The sequence below is a fragment of the Ixodes scapularis genome, unplaced genomic scaffold (assembly GCF_016920785.2).
Source record: "Ixodes scapularis isolate PalLabHiFi unplaced genomic scaffold, ASM1692078v2 PGA_scaffold12__126_contigs__length_90152505, whole genome shotgun sequence".
NCBI classification, from domain to species: Eukaryota; Metazoa; Arthropoda; class Arachnida; order Ixodida; family Ixodidae; genus Ixodes; species Ixodes scapularis.
Window position 1 is genome coordinate 9,278,898 of NW_024609838.1, and position 24,784 is coordinate 9,303,681.

Genomic DNA, 24,784 nt, shown 5'->3' on the forward strand with positions numbered 1-24,784 from the left:
AGCGAACACTTTAAAGGGGGGAGGAATGTTAAGAGTCTACTAGCGCCACCAGAAACCATAGTGGCAGAGAACAATGCCAATAAAAAGAAAAAGAAGTAGTGTGATGCAGACCGTCAGCGGGTTCAGACGTGTGTTCTTTTCTTCCCACACTAGTAACACTCCCAAGGTGCTATGATGCCAGGGAATTCGACTACCAGGGATGCCACATCTAATCCGACAGTCTCGGCCAAGGTCTTCAATCGCATACTGAATGGAGGGATCACGCTAGGTTTTGCGAAAAAGAGTCGTTCCGGGCGTGTTTCTTGAACGACTTCTCGAGTGGGGTGCTTGGGGACAGATCGGATGCGAAGAGAGTACATCATGCCCAATGTGAATCTGCGTCTTTCGAGGCAACACTCATTAGCCTCTGCATACAAACTGGGCACAGGGACGTACGAAACGCACCCGTAGCCAAACGAAGCCCAAGGTGATGAATGGGATCCAACATCTTGAGCACAGATTGCCTGGCAGACCCATAAACAAAGCAGCCATAGTCCAATCGGGAGCGCACCAAAGAGCGATAGATTCGCAGGAGGCACAATCTATCCGAGACCCAAGACCGGTGAGAGAGAACTTTAAGGATATTGAGAGACTTGTGAGCTGTCAGTTTCAGGCTTTTTACGTGAGCATTAAAATTCAGTTTACTGTCAAACGTAAGACCCAAAAATTTGAGCTGAGGTTGGATACTAACATTACTATTGTAGATTGTTAGGGATGGTTCAAGAAGGATTCCACGTTTGCGGGTGAAGCAAACACACGCAGTCTTTTCAGGAGAGAACTTAAACCCATTACTGTCAGCCTCAGTAAGCTTGTTGATGCCTAGCTGAACCCTGCTTTCACAGACTCAGAGGTTACAGGAGGAAACTTAAATTTGTAAATCATCCACGTAAAGTGAATATTGAACCGACGGAGGAATTATAGAAGCAATGGAGTTCATTTTAACTATAAACAAGGTGACACTTAGTACTCCCCCCTGCGGCACTCCATTTTCCTGCAGAAATTCACGGGAAAGTGTGTTTCCCAGCTGGACTCGAAAAGCGCGCCTGTCTAAATAGCTCTGAATTGCGCGAAGCATGCGACCACGCAGTCCGAGGTCCAACAGGTCCCACAAAATGCCAAAGCGCCAAGCCGTGTCATATGCTTTCTCGAGATCAAAGAACACGGAAAGGCAGTGCTGCCCGTGTGCAAAGGCCTCACGCACAACAGTTTCGAGACGGACCAAGTGGTCGACTGTGGACCTTGATGAACGATAGCCGCACTGAAATTTGTCGAGCACCTTACCATGTTCGAGATAGTACATTAGTCTACGATTAATCATTCGCTCCAGTGTCTTACAGAGACAGCTGGTAAGAGCAATGGGCCTATAACTGGAAACACAAGAAGCACCCTTACCAGCCTTCAAAAGTGGAAAGACATGTGCTACCTTCCAAGATGAAGGGAAATAGCCCTCCTGCCATATGCGGTTATAAAGATATAAAATGACATCGAGTGTAGAAGGATGAAGATGCTGTAACATTGAATAATGTAAACCATCTGGTCCAGGAGCTGAGGGCTTTGTGTTATGATGAACTGCGAGGAGCTCGTGCAAGCTGAATGTAGCATTATATTCCTCCTGTTCACCTTCTGAGATTTTTAAGGGATTGCTCTCGGATTGATTTTTAAGGGATTGATCTTGTGTCGAAGGAAAGTAGATGAATAATGATGTGAACTAAATATATATTCAAAATGTTCTCCAAAAATATCAGCTTGTTCCTCGAGTGTGTCTGGGCATGTTCCATTTTTTAAAAAGCAGGGGGATTTTAAATGCATGATAGGAACCATTGATCTTGTGTATTCGATCCCAGACCTCCTTAGGTGAGGTACTGCTATTTATAGTGGAAGCATAGCCTTGCCAACTTTCCCGTTTGGCTTTTCTTCGGACATAGCGTGCACGGGCCTTCATTTTCCGAAAGGATATGAGGTTATCTCTAGTGGGGTATCGTCTCAGAATACCCCAAGCCCGATTTTGTTTCTTGCGTGTCTCTTCACATTTCGAATTCCACCAGGGCTTTGGCCTCCTAGGAAGAAATTGAGATGTCTGCGGGATGGACAGCTTGGCTGCTGTGATAATGCGCTTGGTTAAAAGATGATTGAGTTCGTCAATTGTAAGACTTTCGAGACGAGAATATGCTAAAAGCGATGCCTGCTTGAAAAGGCCCCAATCAGCCTTGTCAAGCTTCCAACGAGGCGGGCGTGTATGAATTAAGGTGCAACCCCACCGTGCATGAGGTTTTCATGCTTTTTTGATGGCTTATAACTTTCTTTCTATGTATCTTACATTTATGAAATTAATGCCAAATTAAAGAGCTGTTTTTCAACGAAACTTTAATGTCTCAATATTACCATTATTTTTAGTGGTTAGTTAATTACTTAGCATTTAATAGACCACAGTCTCTAATATTGAAAAAATTATTTCTCGAGTTATAACGTCCCATCGTCCACGATATTTTACGTGAGCGTTCGGTTGAATGTAATAAAGTAAAACAGTAAGCAACGAACTGTACGGATAATGTATATTTTAAAATAAAAAATAAAGTTTAAAATGGTATTATTTTATGGTGCTATAAAAACGGAATCACGTCTACTAATCAAAATAACGAGACATTAAATTATGAAGCATCCTTCGATATTACAATTTCCAGAACTTCCATATTGATATATTACACGTTAGTAATGTTATAAGACCTCAAACTTTTCCCATTCAGTTACGGCAAAATGTAGTTTCTTACTATTAAATACAGATGGCGACACGTGTTCAAGAAGAGCTTGATGTGCATTTTCCGTCGTGTGCCGCTTGGAACGCCACGTGAAAGACAGAAAAAGTGCCAGATGTCAAGGTGTCAGATGCCTGGATGCTCGCGGTGAGCGAGCCAGAGATGTCAGAACAACAAGCGCGAGGCTGCGGGTGCACCACAGCCACTTTTGCGCGCGTTCTACTGTGCGTCGGTTCACGTGCCCGACGCGATCCAAATAAAATGGGCGCCATGAAATGCATTCTGCCATTTCAGATTTCGCCACGTATGCGAAAACATTTTAATGTTTTTATCACATTCAAAAATCATTTTCGCAATCAAACTATGCTTGTCGGAATGGTTCGACTTATTTTGTTTCAAAAACCACCTCGGTGGCTCTTAAGTAGCAATGATATTATAACAAAAAACAAAACATTAAATCGTCTCGGTGTCTCTGGGCTTACGCGCTGGCCCATGAATCCATATTTGCCGGATTTAAATATCGGCCGAGGTGCTCGTAATCCGACGAAGGCCAATCTGAGATTTCGGTTGAACGTCAAAAGATCTCCAGTTAGTCAAAATAAACCCGCATTATTTTTTTTTTATTGGGGCGTGTTAAGTGATTTTTGTTGGTTTGGCTTGTGAGAAACTAAGATATGAAAGTTTGCTTTGCTTTACCTTAGTTCGGAGCGCAGCCAACGCTACAGACTGATGACGCCACTGAAGCAGCGCATAGAGCGCGAGGTCAAGCAGTTCGTCCTTTTTCTGTGGGTGTGCGGTCGGGACAAAGTAGAGCTACTAAATAAGCCACGCTTCATACACATATTGGTGCTTAAAATGATGGTTGTCAGTTATCTGAAGCTGTATCTGAAATCACAAGAAACGCTTTTCCGTCCTCCACAAATGTTTAAACAATTCGAGAAAAAGCAAAGCAATATACGTGAACTACCTGGCACCGAATGCTGAGGAAGTCGCACTTTTGAATCATGACGATCGGCAGTTGCGTTTGATTTGTTACTAACCAACAAGATGGTGGCGCCCACAACAATATTGGGGGGGGGGGGGGGGGGGGGGGGGGAAAGGTGCCGACACTCTAAGCGTAGCTCATTTGGTTTACCTAACAGGCTAAACCAGCTAAACCAAGCGCGGTGGGGGATCGTTGGCCGAGTGTGTTGTGGCACCGCCACTGGGCACCGCAGACCAGAGCACGTGGAGAAATGCTCGAGCGCGAGCTCCGTTCAGGGCACGGAGCTCACGCTGCAGAACCAGTAGCGACTTTATCCCCTCGATGCAATTTGCGCTGGTCTTTAATATAACCTCAAATGTGCCAGTGCACGAGGCCCGTCTCTCGAGCGGCCCTTGGAGGCAAATGGCGGCGCAGCACTAAAATGTCTGGCCCTTGAAAGAGAATGGCGGTGGAGCACCCACTCGTGGCACGTGTTTTGCGCGTTTCCACAACAATGGTTGGCGGTACTCGTAAAAAACGCTTTTACCAAGGGGCTTTAGCAGGGACCCTGGGTTCAGTCGCCTATCTGCATCCTATCGTCGTGCGACCGTGTACCACATATACTGCGTAATGCACGTTAATAACACCGAGCTAACAGTTGTATTGCACTTTTTATAATCTTCAACGGGTAACAATATCGCCTTACGAAATTCCTGCTCTCTAAAAAACTAACGACTAATTCTGAATGCTCCGTTACATTGCACTTTAATGTGAGTTCGCGTGTTCGCGTTCTTTTTTCTACATTTTTGATTACGCGGTTCTTACTTATGAAGCAGACTATAGTTGTCGGACTTCTGGAAAATATTATGTAACTAAAAAAATAGCACATAAACGCAAAAAAAAAAAAAAAACAGCAACAACAACCACATCAAAAACATACACATAGGCGCACTTAATAAAAATATTTGAAATAATAGAATTGATTATAATTGTGTTTTCAAAGGTTTGAGCGCACCAAAAAGGCTATAAAATCAAGCTCGATGCATTGGATGGTGCGCTTGTTCACTGGAAGTGTAGTTCAAGGCACTATGCTCGCACTTTTATGTTCAGCTTCGCTCACACGATAAAATCAAATGCTCTACTGGTAATGTATTTAGTGAAACAAAGCTACCTTCTGCATATGTACAAGGCCCTCAGTTTTCGCGTGATTACACGGACGCTTGTTTATCATTATTGTTTTCGTTTCCCACTGTGATTCAGGTCGTGCTCTTTTGTGCGCTACATGCATTAGATACCAAGGTAACTCAGGAGCAATTTATTTCGCGGATTGTAAAAAAAACCTATACAACTTGACACGGGTGCCACAATCAATACAAAATATTTTATAAGCTTCACATGTGGCCGCTGGCTTGAGTAAACATTCTTGTTTGTCAAAAACAATTGCGATTGTATGAAATCACGTGGGAAAAACTCGTTCTAAGCACACGACCGTTAGCATGCAGTGAATACTCATAATCGGCGCCGAGATGATTGGTAGCTGTCAGTGGGTGGCGTTTTTCTATCAGCACAGAGTTAGAATGTTTCCTTCTTTCTGTTGTAAGCAAACAGGAGACAACTTGCACCAAATCTTAGGGTAATAAAGTACTATGAACATTAAAACATTACTGCCTGAGCAGTATATGCGTGCAAACTGCTTTTGATGCACGCTTAACTTTCGATGCGCTCAACGCTAGTGTAAAATGTTGCGCTGTTTCAGTCTTAATCAGCGTACCATGTGCGTGCTTACACTGCATTTAATGCAACGTCAAACTCTACCCGTTCGCATCTTTTTCATTTATGCACACCACTACTTGTGCGCATAAATCACCAAATTAAGACTGGTGCAGAATGTCACAAAAAAAATTTAGTTTTTTTTTTACCCAAAATAAACTACGATTGCCTAACGCTCATTCTCCGCCCAAAGGTAGTGCTAGGTCACAAACAGATGCCAAAGTTTTATCCCAAACGGACACCTTATTCAAAAGTTATAAGTGATTTTCTGAAAACTTCAATGGGAAAATAGAGCCCTTTTTTGTCCGTTTTCGGTTTCTGGTGCCATAGAGCCCCATGTATTCGAAAACTACGTCGGCCGCCATTTTCCCATTGAACTTTTCAGAAAATCACTTATAACTTTTGAATAAGGCATCGGATCGGGCTGAAACTTTGACATCTGGTTGTGACGTCTAGCGCTAACTTTGGGCGGAGAATGAGCGTCCGGCGATGCCTAGTTCATTTTTGCGGCATAAAAAACAAACAAATCCTGTATTTTTTTTTTTTTTTTTTTTGTGACACACTGTACATTGCTTAAAGGGACCATGAAACGATTCTGAACTCGAATTTCATACACTGCACGTCGTAAAAGGTGTGAAAAGAAACACAAAAACACAAAAATAGGGAGCCAAAAAAAAATGATTCGCTATAAAGCTTTTAAAAGAAAACTGGACTGTTTTGCGCCTTCTTTCCTTCGAAAGCTTTCTGCCTTTTCACTGCGATGCATCCGCGGAATCGCTGCACATCAGCCGAATCCACGTCGCCTATTGGGTAAGCCAGCACCATCACCAGCACCGCGATTGTAAACGATAAATAGCCGGCGAATGTTTCCTAAAAGTTTTGTTAAATAATATTCAGGTCCACATTTGGTAGCATAATTAGAGATGTGACGAAAATTGCCAAGTTTGATAAGGCTTAGAGCCAAGCGCCATCTATCGTGTGGTAAACGAAGCAGGGGCGGTAGGGCCGACGGGCCGACCAGTGTTACCAACTGTAGGGACATGTCCCTAAACGTAGGGACTTTTTGCAAATTTTTGGTCCACTAGGGACGTAGGGACGCCCTGCCACTTTTACAGGAAAACGTGGGGACTTCCACAATCGCTGCCATCTTTTTTTTTTAATTTACGGAAATTTTTAATGTTCATTTAAAAACTCAATTGTGTTGTCTGGACTTTAGGCATTTTTTTATATTTCTTGCTTGAACAAAGTTACTTCTGGAAACACCAGGTGGCGCCACAGATCGAACAGACATTATATTAAACGCGATAAACACACTGCGGCGCGCTTTTTGATAAATATGTAACATCGTTTCTCTTGTGCACCTCGATCCTGAAGCGTGGAGCAATTGTGGGTTTCTGATTGGCCGCACCCAAGCACATGACCACCTGCTTTAACGGAAGTAGCAGACGACACGCACGACCGCGGTCGTTTCCTCGTGGTTTCGCTTGTTTAGTCCTCCTTTCAATAGTCCTCCCTCCCTTCGCCCTTTCTCCTTTCATTTCCAAAACCATACCGATTCCGACCGGTGACTTTGATTAGCCCCGTATAGAACAAACGATGGCAGACCAACACGCTGGACCGTCGTCAGTGACGACACCGAAAAAGAAACGAAAAGTCCGAGGGGAACTGGCAAAGGATGAAGCCGAACCTTCGAGGAAGCAGCGCTTCCGCGAGGCATGGTTGGAGCATCCGGAGTTCAAGGGATGGCTAGCACCGGACCCAAGAAACCCATTTCGTGCATCATGTAAGGCCTGCAACGCAAGCCTGGTCGCCGGACACAGTGAGTTGACCAAACATTCAAAAAGAGATGCCCATATAAAGGCAACCGCGGGGCTGAGAAAGCAGAACTTGATCTCAGCATTCGTACAGAAGTCAAACCCGCACGAACAGAATGTAAAGACTGCTGAGATCAAAATGTCGGCTTTTGTGGCTGAGCACGCCTTATCCTTCAAGGCAATGGATCATCTGGGCGATCTCGCTAAGGTGGTCTTTCATGACTCGGCCATTGCCAAAGGTGTGAGTCTTCACAGAACGAAGTGTGAATCTATCGTAAAAAACGTGTTGGCAAAAGCGGAGACTGAAGTTCTCGCGCACAGGCTGGGAGCTTCGAAGTTTTCGATATTTGTAGATGAGGGCACGGACATAACGAACACCAAACTCCTCTGCTGTGTCGTCCGCTATTTTTCAGAAGAGCAAGACCAAGTAATCACACAGCTGTTGGAAGTCATCCCACTTGACGCCAGGTCGTGCTCATCAGAGTCGCTTGCCTCAGCTGTGGAGAAATGCCTGTCTGAGAAGAAAGTCCCGCTAACCAACATAATCGCGCTCGCATGCGACAACGCTAGTGTGATGGTGGGGGAGCGCAACTCCCTGATGACAAGGCTGCGAGAAAAGGCGGATGACAGTTTTATAACCATCCGCTGCATCTGTCACTCGCTGCATATAGCAGCAAGCAAGGCAGCTCTAAAGCTTCCCAGGAATGTTGAGGACCTCTTGAGAAACGTCGCCAACTACTTCAGCCATAGCTGTAAGCGTCAGGCTCAGTTCGCTGAACTCCAAGAGTACCTCCACAAAGAGAAGAACAAGATACTGAGACCAAGTGAGACGCGATGGCTTGTGCTGCACCAGTGTGTAGAGCGCGTGCTCCAGGAATGGGAGACCTTAAAATTGCTCTTCTTACAGGCAGCTACAGAGGACCGCATTGTGGCCGCTGTGCTGATCTTGAAGGACATGAACCCCATCACGGAGGCGTATCTCAAGTTCATGCAATATGCGCTTGGCTTCTTCAACAAGCTTAACGCAATGTTTCAGAACAAGGACAGCCTAATCGCAGTCATTCAAGAGGAAAGCCAAAGACTACTGAGGTGCCTATGCCAGAATTTCATGAAGCCGTCTTCTATTGAGGACCCTGCTAAACTCAATCCACTCGACCCCAGAAATCTGCTGGCCTTGGAGGAGCTGTACGTTGGAGCAGGCTGCCAGGGAATCCTGGACAAGATCACCATGGAAGGAGGATCATCCGAAGTTCGTGACTTCAAGCTGCGCTGCATGTCTTTTTATCAAACCGCAGTGCTCGAAGTCCAGAAAAGGCTTCCGATTTCCGGACCCTTCTTCCACGAAGTGCGGTTTGTGCAGCCCTCAACGGCATTGAGCTACGAGGCCCGGAAACGTCTGCCATCGTTGCCCGTGCTTCAAGATCGCTACAAGCACCTCCTACCCAGTGTCGGCGATGTTGAGCAAGAGTGGCGAATGCTTCCCTCGTTCTTCACAGAGAGTGAGAAGATTGAGCTGCAAACCAAGTCGCCAGACGCGTTCTGGGGTCAGGTGAGCAAGACGAAGACGTTCGATGACAAACTAGTACTTCCTAACATTGCTACCCTGGCAAAGCTGGTCCTCACCCTTCCTCACTCCAATGCAGAAACAGAGCGCATCTTTTCAATGTTGAGTGACATGAAGACCCGTAAAAGAAACAGGCTTGGGCCGGAGAGTGTCAACGCCCTGCTCTTGGTCAAGTCAGCCATGGCTACCCGGGGAGAGACGTGTGTCAACTTCACTGTGAAAGAAGGACACATGAAGCTCTTTAACAAGGAAATGTACAACTAAGAAGTTTTTTTCCTTTTCAACATCTGTGCATACATGTTTTTTTAATCCTTACTTTTGGTCACTGGAACGTTATTTTGGGCCACCAGAGCGTTTTAATAGACATAAGCAGGGGACGATAGCAATCACTGCAATACATGGCAATTTTCCTGTTTTCCGTTGCAACTTTTGACTGAGGCAAGTATTATTTCTTTAATAAATTTACAAATTAAATCCACCACCATCTAGAGTGTCGTAGCTTACGCATCCGAATTTTTAGATTTATTTCGGTCTCGGCACGACATCGGTACCTCTAGAGAGTCGTAATCATGACGTTACTGAACGCTCGCGTAATGACATTAGGGAGTTTTCGTAGACCGCACTACCCCCTCCGCTAAGCGTTCCGCAACGAAGAAGTCGCTACTGCGCCTGCGCGCCGATAGCCTTGACTGTGGAGTTCACGCTATCGTAGCGAATTGCGGAGAGCCTTGCGGGACGGCGAAAACGTTCTACGAAACCTCCCTATTGACAGGGGCTCCATTCGGATCAGAATTTAGTTTCATACACTATCCCACCACGGTAGAAACAAATGCACAGCCCGTGCGGCCTACTCTTTGGAACTGCCCGCTATCACAAACAAGCACGAAGGTGCTCACGTGAGGCGGATTTGCATGTTTGCTGCTTGAAGTGATAATAAATTATTATTATTATTAAGCGAGCAACGGGCCGTCGGGATTGGCACGAGAATGTCCTCTCTTCTGCGCTAAATTATTTACACCAGTGGCCTACACAGAACTCTCGCATAGGAAAATCACTATTAGAAGCCCCGCGAAAGCGGCCATTCGTCCAAGACTGCACAAAGCGCCGCTTGAAACTTCGAGAATGCAGGCATGATCGAGACGAAGTCAGGAAAAGGAAACGGGAGCAATGGATATCCTAAAATGCAAACTGAAAGGCACAGGGCGTGCAGTTCACGTAAGATGTCTGTTTTCGTTACATTTACCGCCACTAAACGAATTTGGAAGAGAATGAAAGGACTAGGTGAACGAGGACTAATTTACTCACTAAAACAGGAAGAAAAGAATATTCCCCACTTCTAATTAATTAAATTTCAAGGAAGACTACAGCGTCAAGGGCCCTACTGTGGTGCATATGCCGTAAATGCAGCTGTTTTTTTTTTTTTTTTTTTTTTTTTTTTTTTAGTAGGGACGGGCGTAGGGACTTTCGGTGCTGATGTAGGGACATGTAGGGTTTTTCAGAGATGTTTGTAGGGACTTCCGCAAAAAATAGTTGGGAACACTGGGGCCGACAGCATTGGGCTCAGCCAGAGCCTGGCTCAGCTACTTGGCCGCGACGATGAAGGAACGTTTATTTTTCTACGTGCTCTTCTCGCGCGTCCCGACTTCAAGTAGCAATAAAAAAGTACTTGAAACAGACCACGACGAACAAGAACGCTGGATCCACAAACACCCGAGAAAAGCCAGAACGGCACAAATTCACCGAACCGAAACCAAGCGAGCTCGGCAGATAGGCCTAGCAGGCACTCCGAAGCAGGCACTCCGGCTCCGGCGCAGCGCTGCTTCGAGGCTACTTGGCCAAGACCGTCTGCCCACGACCGGCTGGCGTGCTGAATGAAATATGCCCGCGCGACCCTTGTGGACCCTTCCCGTATTTTGATCGCTGACCTCAATTTTAGATTAAGGGGTGAGGTCAATCTCTTTCCCTTGTTTTTCGAGGCAGTGTTGACGAACACTGTCGTCGACTCTATCTTCTTGTTTTGTGTGATATAGAGCTCAAATGAACGCCGTATGGATTACCTTCGTAACGCGGTGTGTACACTTTGTTATTAGTTTGCCATTTTTATTCTGACAGACTTCACGTCACTGTCGAGCTATAACAGTTCGTGGGAGGTATACGCGCAATGCCGGCGCAACCTTCCTTTGCCGAGTGTCGCGTCAGTATCGAGTTGCAATTGTAGGAGATCGGTCCCGAAACGCTTACCAACAGCGCGAATACAGCATTTCCATCAAACGCGCGCGTCCGCTCCGAGTGTGAACAGGTATTTACGTGGCTCTTGCTGACACTCTCGTAGTTCAAACGTATCTTTCTTAACGTCGGCTCGCTCCTGCATCTCCGAGGCCGCGATAAACGCCGCGGCCATTTGTCTCTATCTACGTCGCTTTGCAAACGACAGACACGGGCCGCCTTTTACCAACAATGACAGTTGGGTTAACTTCTGGAGTCTTCGCCGGAAGACTCGCCGCACTTCCCAACAGGCATACCGGGGTATGGGACTAGTCCCATGCTGTCGCTGTAGCGCAACATATATCATTGAATTTCGTTCAGCTGCGATCTGTCCATGGCTTGCGCGGCGATGAGAGGCGCCGATTCAGAAAATACATCGGTTACATCAGCTCCATCAGCGCAGTAAAACCTACCGGCACACCGCCAACTCGCCGCCGCTAACTGCTAACGCTCCCATGCTCCTAGTGCCGAGAGAACTTCCGGTTCCTGAAACAGGGTACGTCACGACCGTCAAAATTACACCGCAGCTTGTTTTGCGGTCAGTTGGAGGGAAAGAAAAAGTCGATATTTCATTATTTATTTTTTTTGTGTAGGAATTAATAAACCGAGACGAAAACGGATGCCTGTTCGGCATTCAGTGCACATTGACGGTTTAATGCAAAAGTTATATGGCAAAAGTAAAAAGGTCATTTCATGGCATTTCATTTTTTAACCTATGTGCAAAAGCTATCCACAGACCTAGAATCTTTGCCTGACCAGTCATGCATTTATCACTGGATTCGTATTAAAACTAATTTTTATAATTGATTGCTGTAAGTGAATTAGTAACCTCGGCATTTTTTTATTATGACTCCCGCACCACTCCTACTTTGGGCTTAACAAACTCAACATCTAAACCTGAGTGTTATTTTTTGCGTTTTCCAGCCTCGTGGTTTTGGTCAAACTAAACACCCAGCTACCTAAATGAGACACCTGACCGCCCAAAAGATAGTTAATTTGTTTTAATATTTTAGGTAGTTAATTCCTCAAGCTGGAATTTTGGAAACCAATGTCTATCACGTCATCACGTTTTCCTGGAAATCCACACATGCACGGCAAAAGGGCCGGTCCGTCTTATTGCCGCCCGCAGAGCCAAAAAAGCAACGCTCGGTCAGGGACTTCTAGAAGATTCGCGTTCATTGTAGCACCAGACGTAACTTTCGCCCTGCTTTCTTCTTCTCGAAAGTGCCAGTTCATCCTTGCCCCAAGCACGTGACGCTCGAACCTTCTTTGCCGAACTTTCAAGATAGTGACGCACTGTAGATAAGAAGCTGCCCGCGACATTGTCGAGTCAGTCTCGCTCTCGCTCTCTATTACGCTGCCGAATCGCCGCCGGGTTTCTGCTGCCTCGACGCTCTTTCTTTACTTTTTTTGTTTGGCACAAGTTCGCCGATGAAACCTTTATTTTTCAGTTCACTGTTCGTCCTCTCGTCACCTTCATTTGTGACAATAGAAATCTGATTGCATTGAGGTATGTGTAATTGGCCTCTGAAATCTCCGGTAACGGCGCACGGGCAATTTTATATTTTTCAACGCGTCGGTGGTTTTGTTATGCATGTGTCTCGCCATTTGGCTCAGGACGATTTTCGAGTTTTGTTTTGCCACATTTGCTGGAGACGTGAGCTCGGAGCGTAGGCAACTAACTGGCCCCCTTGCACGAGAACTGGCGGAGGCGTGCGCGTTCCAAAGAAAGCTCGTGCAGAGAAGAACAAGCCAGGGACCAGGGATGTCAAATTCAGGACATAGAAAAATACCCCACTGTATCGAAGCGCCACCACACACGATTTCTCGCATTGATGTACAGGCCTGGAAGGCGATCCCACCGCCATCTATCGGTTCAGAATCACACTAACCAAGGGTGGGGTTGCACCTTAAAAGAGGGGCTACGCTACAGGTTAAAAGAGTAGGAAAATGATCGCTTCCCACGTGGATTGAATCCACACTCCAGGAAAAATCTGGAAGTAAACTAGCAGAACCAATTGAAAGGTCGGTGGAAGTTGATGACAAAGATGATGGACTAAAATAGGTTGGCTGGCCCGTATTAAAAAGACAAAGACTTCGTGTGGTTAAAACTGACTCCACAATTTTTCCTCTGACATCCAGATGTGTGCTCCCCCATGAAGGGTTGTGACAATTAAAATCGCCCATCAAAAGGAAAGGCTCAGGAAGCTGGTCTAACAGCGAGTTAAAATCTGAACATTTCAAAGTAAAGGAGGGTGGCAGATATAAAGAGCATACTGTAAGAGCCTTATGGTGCAAGAACCGAACAGCCACTGCTTCAAGTGGTGTGGACAGTGGAACCTCTGTGCAGGGAACTTCTCTCGGGAGAACCATCCGCAACTCCCCCAGAGGAACTGACAGAGCTCGGACGATCCCTCCGGAAAACCTGGTAACGTCTGAGGAAATTGGTATGGCTGGGACTCAAATGAGTTTCTTGCAAGCACAGCGCTCGTGGCTTGTACTCCTCCAGAAGGTGCTCTACATCATCCAGGTTTCTTAGAAGGCGACGACAGTTCCACTGTATGAGTACTGAAGCCCTTTTAGGCACAAAAACCGGAGCACATGGAAAAGTGAGTCAGTTGCCTCACTTCGGAGGAGTTACGAGTTTTTTCGATTTTTGTTTCTTCGTAGTCTGCCACTCCATCTCATCCTGGTCAGAACCCGGAGTCGATGAGGGGGCAGACAAGGCAGCGCCAGTGTTCACCTGTGCCCCGCAGGCAGACTTGCCTGCTAGCCCGGGAGGGTCTGTGCCGCGGGGCCCTAATCCGCGGCCACGACCAGAACTAGGTGGAAGGGTGGTCGATGTACTGGGGAGGGGTTCTACCCCATCCATCTGTTCCACCTCTTTTCCCGACGAGGAACCTGCGTGCGAGCCACGCAGCTCCTTGGTTGCTGGCTGCCTCTCCAGGGACTGAGACCGAGGGCCTCGCTTCTTCTCCTTAGGAGAGCGGCCAGTGTTGACAGGTGCAGACGGTGCTGACCTGTCCTGACCAGAGGAAGCAGCTAAGGCGCCCTCCCTACGAGAAGGGGGAGCCTGCTGACCCTGCTCCATAGTCTTGAAGGGGAAGGCGGGCACGGCTATTGCTGGCCCGTCCTTGCCCAGGGGAGCAGCATGCCGCTTCTCTTGATGGGATGGGGCCCTTAGGTCAGCCGCCAAGATCTCAGGAGAGACCTGAGTAACCCTAGTCTCCGAGCGTGGTGCAGGACCCCTGCGCACCACCTCGGCGTAACCTCCCTTTGAGAGGAACGACAGCTTCTTCTTGGCTTCCAGGTAGGGGATATTTTCCTTTGCCTTTAAGGAAAGAATTTCTTTTTCTTGACGCCAAAGGGGACAGGTGCGGGAGTAAGCTGGGTGGGGCCCACTGCAGTTACTACAGCGGGCCGCCGCCTCGCAGATGTCAGCAACATGTTCCTGGCTTCCACATTTCGCACAAGTTTCTTTTCCTCGGCAACTGCGTGACCCATGCCCAAAGCGCTGGCAGCGGAAGCACCGTTGCGGGTTGGGAACATAGGGACGGATGAGACACTGGAGATAACCCGCCTTCACTGTTTCAGGGAGGGTGTGTCTCGCAAAGGTCAAGATCACATGCTTTGATGGAGTTTCCTTGTCATCCTTCCGAAACATAATACGTTTGACAGCGACAACACCAGCATCTTTCAGTCCTTCCAGAATTTCTTCCTCACTAGCATCGAGGAAGTCTTCTTCAGAGAAGACTCCACGGATCGTGTTGAGCGTCCGGTGAGGGCTCGCGGACACTTCGACGTCCACTATGCTGGTCATCTTGGAGAGTGCCTCACTTTGAACTTTTGTATTTACTTCAACGAGAAGGTCGCCGGAGTGGAGTTTTTTCGCTTTGTGTGAAAACCCAATGGAGGTTTTCTAGCACCTTGGCTACCACAAAGGGGGACAATTTCGACACTGGTTTGTCTTCGAGGTTCGAGTGAATGACAAAATGCAAATGTTCCCATTTCAGGGGCTTTTTCAGTGACATAGGGCTCAGGGCGAGGCCTATTGGAAGCGTGCCTTGAACCGGGTTTAGAGAGGAGGGGCGCCATATGAGGGGCAAAAAACTTCGGCATCTGTAGCGCACCACCCACCACGGAGTCCAACGAGGGGATAGGTAACATCTCATAACAGGTCTGGCTTGTCTGAGTATGTTACTCTACTAGTGCTACTAGGATGCTATAACCAAGTGGGGGTAAAGAGAGAGTTCTGTAGCCACCCAAGGTTAGCCCTTGCCGCCAAAGGAGTTGAAAAAGGAAAGAAGAGAAATGAGAAGAGTGAAAAGAAGGAGAAGACAAGCGTGAAAGAAGGGAGGGGATAGTAGAAGTGGCGATTGACTGAATCATCCTGGTCGGGTCAAGCCAGGACACCAGTCTACGGGAAGCGGGGGCCAAAGTGGTGTATTGCCTCGCCCGGGGGGCCCCGAAGGGTCCAAACCTACCCCGGGCTCGGCTCAACCACCAGGATGCCCTTTTCCCCCGGACACGTGAAAGCCACGCACAGCCAGACGTGGGCGGGCGAACCCGCATGGCTCGGGGTCCGTGGAGACGCCACCCTCCAAACACCTGCTTTCACAGGTGCCCCCTGCGGGGTTCTACGTGCAGGCGTCGATTTTTCCGGTTCATTTTAGATCGAACCTGGTGACTTGGGACACCCTATATATTAACGTGAAACGTTTTTTGGATAGGTATTCGGCATTTTGTGAAGCCTGGATAAAGGTGAAGTTTGCTAAAAGCGTGGCTTTTTAAGTGAGGTGGCGGAAAAAAGGGGAGAGGCCAACGCAGTGAAAAGAAAGCCCTTGCACCAGGCGGGAATCGAACCCAGACCATACAGATTATTAAACGAGTGCCTTTTCAGATTGTCACATCACCGTGAGTTGAGGTGCCATTTGGTGGGAAATCCCTGCGGGCATCTGCACTGCGTCCGGCAGATACCAAGCAGACTTCCTGCCACACGTTTTAGCGTTCTTTGGCTATAGACGTTCGGCATATCGCGAAGCCCAAATCAAAGCATGGCCGCGAGGCTTGATACCGATTATAATCGTTATCGGGTGGGAAAGAAGTGAGCTGCTCGACGCTGATTGGTTAACGGGGAGGTCATGTGACCAAAAGGGCAGTCGAGGAGGAGCTCGACCACCTGTACGCACTGAGCTGGGAGAGAAGAGCTCGAGAGTATGGGCGGAATGTAGCTTTGTAAGTCCTTCGTTCAAACTAGCCTCCTCACGCACACACGCACAGAAATATAAAAAAATCCTGCTTAGGGTACCAACCCGCAGCCCATAGGAGATCCAGAACCGAAGAATGTCTAAAACACGTCAAGATTGCGTCCGGACATTTCATCGAACGCCGTTTCATCGAATGCCGTTTCGTCGAAGCCGTTTCATTGAACACCGTTTCATCGAACGCCGTTTCCTCGAACGCCGTTTCATAGAAGCCGTTTCATCGAACCCCTTTTCATCGAACAACGTTACAGTCTGTAATATTTTTGAATTCGCTTTAATTTTTATACGCAACTTAATTCATCTAATTCTTTTTTTTTTTTTTCTGTTTTTATATCACTGGGTGCAGTGACGAGATAAGTTCCATCGTGAACATATCCTACTTCGAGAAGAAAGCCTCCATGAAACAATGACTCCTCTCCATGTCACATGAAACAATTAAAAATGAGACAAAAACAGAAAGCAGACACTTAGAAGTGTTTTAAGTGTCTGTCTTTTATTTGCAGTGTCGTGGTTTCAGTCATGTGTGTACATGAGTAAAGCTTTTAAGTAAGTCGCATACCCAATTGTTTTTATTTCTTTTTATGCCAATTGTCTTTATTCTTAGTAATTTGACACCACCTTCAAAACAATTTCACAAGTGCAAGGTGAAACATCTATAAAGCACTGTTATGCCCCAAAACTCGGTACAGAGCCATAACAGAGAAATTCGATGAAACGGCGTTCGATGAAATGTCCGTTCATTCGATGAAACGGCTTTCGATGAAATGACGTTCAAGGAAATGTCCGTTACCCCGTCAAGATCCTGTATTTCCCCTACATGGTCTTTGCGAAAAGCAAGGTTTCGAGGTTGGAAGAAGTTCATTGTTATGAGTGCTAAATATATGTCTTCACACAATAAAGTAATCGGAAAAGTAGCGGTTACTTCTTAAAGTAATGTCCAATTGCTTTTGCTGCCGAGTAATCAAGTAATCTAATACTTTTTAGCCATGAGTAATAGTAATTGTAATCAATTACTTTTTTTTAGTAACGTGTACAAGACTGATGTCAGCGCATGTCCGGGCGGTTAGCGGCATACCCTACGCCTTGTAAGCGCATCCGCGCTGTGTGAAGTCCACACCCAACATGGCGAAAAGCCCTGTCCTTCCGTGACGTCACGTGCAAGGCATGCACGGGCGTCTGGCAACTGTTATGTTGTTGTTTTGTTGGCCTCGCTTATCAACGCTAGCGAGGGCGTCACCGTCAACCTGCTGCGACAGCGGCTCATAGTGCCGTGTTGGAACAGATAAAAGCGTCTGCGCCTATATAGCAGCGTGAGGCTCTTCTTCGTCCTGCTGCCGAGAGGCAATAAACGCAGTCAGACCAACTACAGTCTCCGCCTCGGTGGGCTGCCCGCAAACGTAACACAACCCAGTATCGCTAAACGTTTGTGATGCAAGAACGTTTCAGGTATCCAACACAATTGCCCAGCAAATCGCCATACAATTTGAGATCGCTAAGTGCAGGCGCCATTTCCAGCACCAGAGTAACAGAGTTTATGCCAGCGGAAGCAGGGGCGGATGCAAGGGGGTGGCACGGGGGCGGCCGCCCCCCCCCCCCCCCTTTTCCCCCCCGAAACAAGGTCGACCCACACTCCTCCCACCTTCTTGAAGAACATTTTAACCCCGGTGCACAAAAAAAGAAAAGGAGAATAGTATTTTTACAAGGCTTCCCCCCCACCCCCACCCCCACCCCCCCCCCCCCCCCCCAAAAAAAAAAAATAATAATAATAAAAACGGAGCCCTGGGTCTGCCCCTGAGCGGAAGGGCATATAACTCATCACGCGATATATGATGACCGGTATAGTGAGGAATCCTAACAACGGCGAATCGGAATAAAAAAAGTTTATTTTACGTAAAACAGACCTCGCAAGGCCTGAATAAAACCACAAGGCTGGAGCAGTTACACCATTGGTTAAGCCGCCACGGCGTCTTCTGCTGTGGTCGCATCAGCGGAAGACTCGTGTTCAGCTAGCCTGTCCGACGAGCCCCCAGTCGGTTGTTCAGCGGACTCGTCAGATGGCTTGTTAGAAGACCTTTCAGTCGGTTGTTCAGCTGTCTCGTTCGGGCCCTCGTTCCGGGCAACAGGAACCTGCTAAGGAATGAACGACATGTAAACAATAATGTAAGACATAAGAACCACTGTTGATTTATGCAAATTTATGCAAAAGGCACGCAGGCTGAAAGCCATGCAAGTTCGCTTTCGGCTTCAAGAATCGACGCGATATTCAAAGAGACGCACCAGTCTAGCAAGGCGGGTACGGCTTCGGCTCTTGCGGGACGTGCGCCGAGGCCGCGAACGAGGAGCGAAGGGAGATGCATCCCAGTGGTCATGATGACGGCATACGATTAGACCAGGAGCTTGGCAAGGGTCCGTGGCGAAAGCAGACGACTCAGAACGCCAAACCATGTAAGAATTGGACACTGTCGCACGTACTGGGCCTTGTGGAGGGTCCATAGGGACAGTAAAGAAGAACCGAACTCGGCCAATCCGCTGACGCAGGCCAGTAATCCAAGCAGCGAGTTGGGCTTTGGCACAAGCAACTGTCTTGAAGACAACAGCGTCCAAGAGAGTGAAAAGTGTGGCAAAGTTTGGCGTACTCGAAGATGAGCGTTCGGGCAGGTCGATTGCTCGGGAAGCCATGTGCTGAAAAGACCGTGCGCGGAAGCGTCAGTGGAAAGTTGGAAGGCAAAGAAAGTTAGTGGAAAATACATGTGGCAATAATGGAACTACCTCGTCCAGGGCAGCATCAAAGGCCTCAAGCGCTTTCAAGCTGCAGTTGAAGGCTCGACGTTTGCACAATGAGAGAGACTGCACGGGGTGGATGGTGACATGAAGGGCACCTGCTGCAACTGTCTTCACGACTTGGGCCTAAAAGGGAGAGAAGAAACCGGCGACGAGCATTTAAAGTGGCGGCACGCCTAAATCAGTGAAGGGTATGGGACCGAACATGATCTTAGAACGTCCTCTTTAAGGTATATTAGAGTCCCAGTGAGAAGTTTGCAACCAGGTAAAAGCCACGCGCCAGTTTCCTTCCGTCGGGCTGCTCGTGCGCCGAAGTGCTATCGAAGGCAGAAAGCTCGCGCTCGAGGCGGAGCACACGGGATTCTTTCCTGCCACCAACTACGCGGGGCTTTTATCGATGCCATTAAATTCACCATTCTGTTATGAGCCGTCTGATGCGTACGCAAGCATTTCAAGGATCCAGTCACCGTGAAAACTTTTCTTGGCAATGCAGTGGAAGGTACAGGCCCGCGTCTCTCTCCCATTTTGAGTGTGCGCGGGCTCTCCTCCTCTCCCCGGAAATGGGGGAGGAAGAGAGCCTGCGTAACTTAAAAATGGGAGAGGGGACGCGGGCCTGTACCTTCCACTGCATTGCCAAGAAAAGTTGTCGCGGAGTATAATAACGATATGCCCACCATTTTGCTTTTATGAGTGTGCTTAGGCGAGCATCTTGAAGAATTAATCTGTCACTATCAAACTTTCATCTAAAAAGAAAATGGCGGACTAACGTCACGTGAAAAACACCCTATGGTACCCCACGTACCTTGGACATTCCGTAGTCCTTGACACTAACGAGCTTGGAAAGGCCGAAAGCCATTGTGTCGATCATGACTTCCCAGGGTTGCTTCTGGGCAAGATCCGTGTAGGCTGCTAGTCCTCGGCAGGCAAGACCGTCGACGTAGCTCAGCTGGGGACCGAACCTGTCCAGGACAGGCAGACTTCTTTCCCCGACGAGCTGGACACCGAGCTCAACCAGCTGCAAGGGAACGGCAACGAAGGCGCTGCTGTTCTTTGCGCGACCATATGACTGTGTTGCCACGTCGCGGAGGGCGATCACCGCCGGCAGAGCGGTCAGGCGAGCCACGAAGTTGAAGCGAGTCGTCCGCGAGACTTCGGCCGGCGCGACTTCGGCCGGCGCTTCTTGACCGGCGGAGGTGGCTTGACCTTGAGCAATCATCATCTGGAAAGCAAGCGGCGAAACGTGGGAAATCGCCACAGAACATTTAGCACAGTAGAGCAAGAAAACTGACGTACTACATATGGAACATTCGACGAGTCCGAACTTACCGAGGTCCGTCTGTTGTACCTGCGACCGTAGAACCAACTGATCAGAACTAGCAGGAACTGCCGCTGCCGTTTTTATCCTAAATCCGGGCGCAGTCGACGTGACGTCAAAAACGCCACGTCATGGTGTTCGTTATGTTTGTGTATGTGTTCGATTATCATCCAACCAATCATGAACAGGGATATGCACTTTTCGTATGTGTTCATGGTCGTATCTATTCGTGCCCTCAACCTGCGTGCCGACATATACATGTACACAACGAAGCGAAGCACATGCTGTGGTACTCATTCTGAGCATGCGCACTGCCATTCTTCTGCAAACTTCAGACGTTGCGCACGCGTAGCAGCCCAGTGACTCGACATTTTTCGCTTGGGTGATAAACGCTCGAAAGGAGGGTGGGACATATTCTATCTGTGATAGATATCATTGCTTCATGTCTAACATAAAGTATGTGATGGATATCATTGCTCCATGTCTAGCATACATATTCAACCTCGCAATATAATCTGGCACTTTTCCCCAAAAAATGCAAACTGCAAAAGTTTTAGCGCTGTTTAGAGCAAGTAACAAAAATGAAGTGGGGAACTACGTTCCTGTATTTATACATCCATGCGTTCTCAAAAAGTCTCGAAAAAATATTTCACTCTCGTGTTGTTAACTTTTGTGATAAACACTCTAAAATTACTGATGGTCAATTCGGATTTCGAAACAATAGGTCAACAGAGACAGCGTTATTGGTTCAGAAAGAAGAAATACTTAAAAATTTCAAAGAAGTGTTTGGCTGTATTAATCATTTAATTTTGTATAGATAAACTATATGCCTATGGCAGGCACGTAGCCAGGATTTTGGTTTTGGGGGGGGGGGGGGGGGGGGGAGGAAGGAGGGGCGCCCATGACAAAATGCTGTATGAGGAGGAGGGGGAGAGGAGGTCCTCCCCCCTCCTCCTCAGGAGGAGGGGGATTTTGGGGTGGGGGGGGGGGGGCGGGCCCCATGGGCCTCCCCCCTGGCTACGTGCCTGGCGTATGGCATTCGTGATCTTCCACATGCACTAATCAAATCCTATTTAGAATATCGTACCCAGGTTGTGCAAATTAATTATGGGAACTCAATTCCATTAATCATATCAGCAGGAGTGTCCCAAGGAAGTATTATAGGACCTCTTCTTTTTCTTTTATATATTAATGATACTGTGAGCATTGATTCAAGCTGTAAATATATAATCTATGTGGATGACACAAGTGTTTCTTTTTTTTTCTTCTGATATATCGGAAGAGGGCCTCATAAATAAAGCTAACGGATTTCTTGCGAAGTTAAAAGTATGGTCTGAATCCAATTGCCTGAATATAAATACTTCAAAAACAAAAGCAATAATGTTTCGCCCACGCGGTTCAAGTAACCGCGAGTTTATAGTCCTCCTAATTTCGAGTCTTCAAACATTAAATTTGTAAATAGCGTAAAAACTCTCGGAGTCATTATTTTTTTTTTCCAAACACATGCTCTGGACTAATCACGTGAAATATCTCTGCTCTAAATTAGGCAAAGTCGGAGGAAATATAAATAAGCATAGGCAAGTCCCTCGAACCAGCGTAAAAGAGGTTTTGTACAATTCCCTATATTATTCTCATTTATGCTACTGCACCCTTATCTGGGGTAATACGTCTTTCCCAAACTTACATAAATACACTTATTGCAACAAAAAAAAAAAAAAGTGCTAAGAATAATACAGGTAAAAGGTTTCCTACATACATCATACGCATTCAATGTTCAAATTATACAACATTATGAATATACACCAAATCTGTAACTATCGTTTAACGATGGCGTGTAAATATGCGGCACTGAGACGCCGAAATATAATTCTTCAACTGTCTGATTTAAAAGAAAAAAGCGTTTATTATTCACGGAGAAATCACTAGCCCTAGAAAATTCCGAAATGCAGGACCAACATGAAAAAAAAAAAAGTTGAAATTTTGTTAAAAATATCGATGTTGTGCAATTGTCAAACAGCCAAATAATCAATTTGTTCATTTATTTTCCTTTTTTTTTTTTTGACCACTGTATTATATATGCTCCGTCGTAGCTTCTGAATGGGGGGGGGGGGGGGGGGGGGCGGTGCCCTTGTAAGTTGCATTTCTGCAGCTTTTTCTCCGGCCTCCCATTCACCACTTGTATTTGGGGTGAAAAATAAAGTTTGTATCGTATCGTATCGTATCTGCAGCTTCCGTTAGTCGATGACACGCTGTTCTGTCTATGCCTGCGTACATGACAACGTAAAGGCAATGATCCAGCGTCCAGGACGTAGCGATCTTTAAAGGGATACTACAACGAAATTTCGGCGCTCATTTTTTGGTCTATATGTGTTCAAAAGAGCAGTATCACATGGAACATACCAATATCTTGTTAAAAAAGTCTCGAAAGGGAATTTTAAAACGAATTAAACGATTAGCAAAGAGCACCTGGTGGATGTCGCTAACGCCTCGTTTGTAATGCTCGTCTAGGAACCTTGACAGCTAGTGACGGAGGTTGTCTCGCCTCCGGCCACGACGAGAGAAGGGGGGAAGGAGGAACTCCCCTCTTCCCGAGAATCCCTTTTGTGTGTCGCTGAAGTCGCTATTGTCCCCCTAGAAGATTATAGAAGATTAACCCGTCACTCAAAATTCGTACAAAAGCAGCCGCTTCGGTGGCTGGAACGACTAGGCCATCCTCTCGACGTCAGCCTCGCCGTAACTTTGCTCGTCTTGAGACGACCTACGTCACGATTGCGTTGGATGTCACGTGCTCTAAGCTGGGCCTTCTCCGAGCGCTTGCCAAGTGGGCCGTTTATAATGAAAAATACAGCCACCAGGATCAAAATACAAACGTGCGATTGTCATTTACGGATATTGTGGATCATATTTAATCTATTTTTGAACACGACGGGAATATTTCAAATTTCGTTGAAGTATCCCTTTAAGCGCGGCGCGCCCGCGAGCGAACAGGCAAACAACTCGACCAACACGTTGTTTACAAACAAGCCCGCGTTTGCCCACCAGGCCTGACGTCAGAGAGTTGAGTTGGTCTTGCCGACGCTACGAGCTGATGGGATCAATCGGACAGCGTCAAAAGGGCACCATCATGGGCTGTGTTCCAAATCTTACTCATACGAATCCGAGTTACTCCGGCGGATCGTATCACGTGACAGCACAGATTGAAAAACGCTGGACGCGGGTAGGTTTTAGAACGCCAAGGGGTACAAAACCCTTACCCTGGGGTAAGATCGAGTAAATTTTGGAACACGCGTCCATGGTGTTCATCATGTTTCTGTGTTCTGCGATTGTAATCTATAGTATCCACTGTCATTCAAGCAGATTCACAGGCCTTTCTCGTGAATGTGAAGAGGATATTGTGAAACGCCTCTCCTACATGCTGTCTATTTTAAGGCGAAAATGTTTCAATTAGTCTTACAAAAAGTTATTTTTTCTTCTACTTGCAGGAATTGATAACTTCTTTGCCATTCGGACGTATTACTCTAAGCTAAGAATAATAGGCCATACCTCAAAGGCTCGTTAAAATAATCTCGGCGATCATATCACACGATGGCAGAAAAAGTGTTGTCTCGCACCGGCAGATCAGACAGGCTCCAGAGCAGTTGCTTGGAACGCCTGTTAGTAGTTAGAAGGGAAAGCCTCGGGAGGTTCACCAATATTTCTTTTTGCTTGTTTTCAGTTTGTCTTCTCGGAGGAAAATTTCCACTGGGAACTACGCTAAAATACCAAAAATTAAGAAACATATTGTGTAGCGTGTATGTTGTTCGTGTAGCCTTCCGCAACACTTGCTCGCCTTCCAACCCACCGTTGTCCGTAAAACGCGTCGAGGGGACCCCAGTACAAGAGAGAACTCTGTGGCCGTCCGGCCGTCTGGCTTCAATTAGAAGAGACTTCAACGGGACCGCCAGCTTCGACAGCTTTGCTCCCTCCGACAACGAGGGTCACGGGTGGGAGGCAACGCTTACAAGACGAGCTCGCAAACACCTGCTCGTCTAGGAAGGAAACTTTATAATGCCCCCTACTCACCGTTCTAAAGGGTGGGGTCAACGTTGGGTGGGGGACCCAAATGGACATATTGCGAGCATTACATATTATTGGACGCGAGATTAATAAGTGGGTCCGTGTTCAATATCGAACCTCGCGCCACAAGAGCAGCACTAAACCTCTCGTAATTTCTTATCTTTTTTTTTTTCTTTTTTTATCGGGCGGTAGCTTGCGT

At 47.0% G+C, this 24,784-nt stretch overlaps 3 protein-coding genes across 3 annotated transcripts; 2 read left to right on the forward strand and 1 right to left on the reverse strand.

Moving 5' to 3' along the window:
- Positions 1-7,122: 7,122 nt before the first annotated feature.
- Positions 7,123-8,295, forward strand: LOC121835304 (the record flags this gene model as incomplete). Its single annotated transcript, XM_042289318.1, has 1 exon — positions 7,123-8,295. A coding segment is annotated over exon 1 (1,173 nt), but the record flags the coding sequence as incomplete, so codon positions are not given.
- On the forward strand, positions 8,296-9,168 carry LOC121835263. Its single transcript, XM_042289261.1, has one exon. The coding sequence runs from the start codon at positions 8,296-8,298 to the stop codon at positions 9,166-9,168; it is 873 nt and encodes a 290-aa protein (XP_042145195.1).
- Positions 9,169-18,383: 9,215 nt separating this feature from the next.
- LOC8035126 lies at positions 18,384-24,702 on the reverse strand. Its single transcript, XM_029974839.3, has 5 exons — positions 24,592-24,702; positions 20,017-20,433; positions 19,203-19,340; positions 18,711-19,115; positions 18,384-18,560 (listed from the first exon to the last, which is right to left on the reverse strand). The coding sequence occupies exons 1-5, from the start codon at positions 24,637-24,639 to the stop codon at positions 18,384-18,386; spliced, it is 1,185 nt and encodes a 394-aa protein (XP_029830699.3). The 5' UTR covers positions 24,640-24,702.
- Between the last annotated feature and the right edge of the window lie 82 nt (positions 24,703-24,784).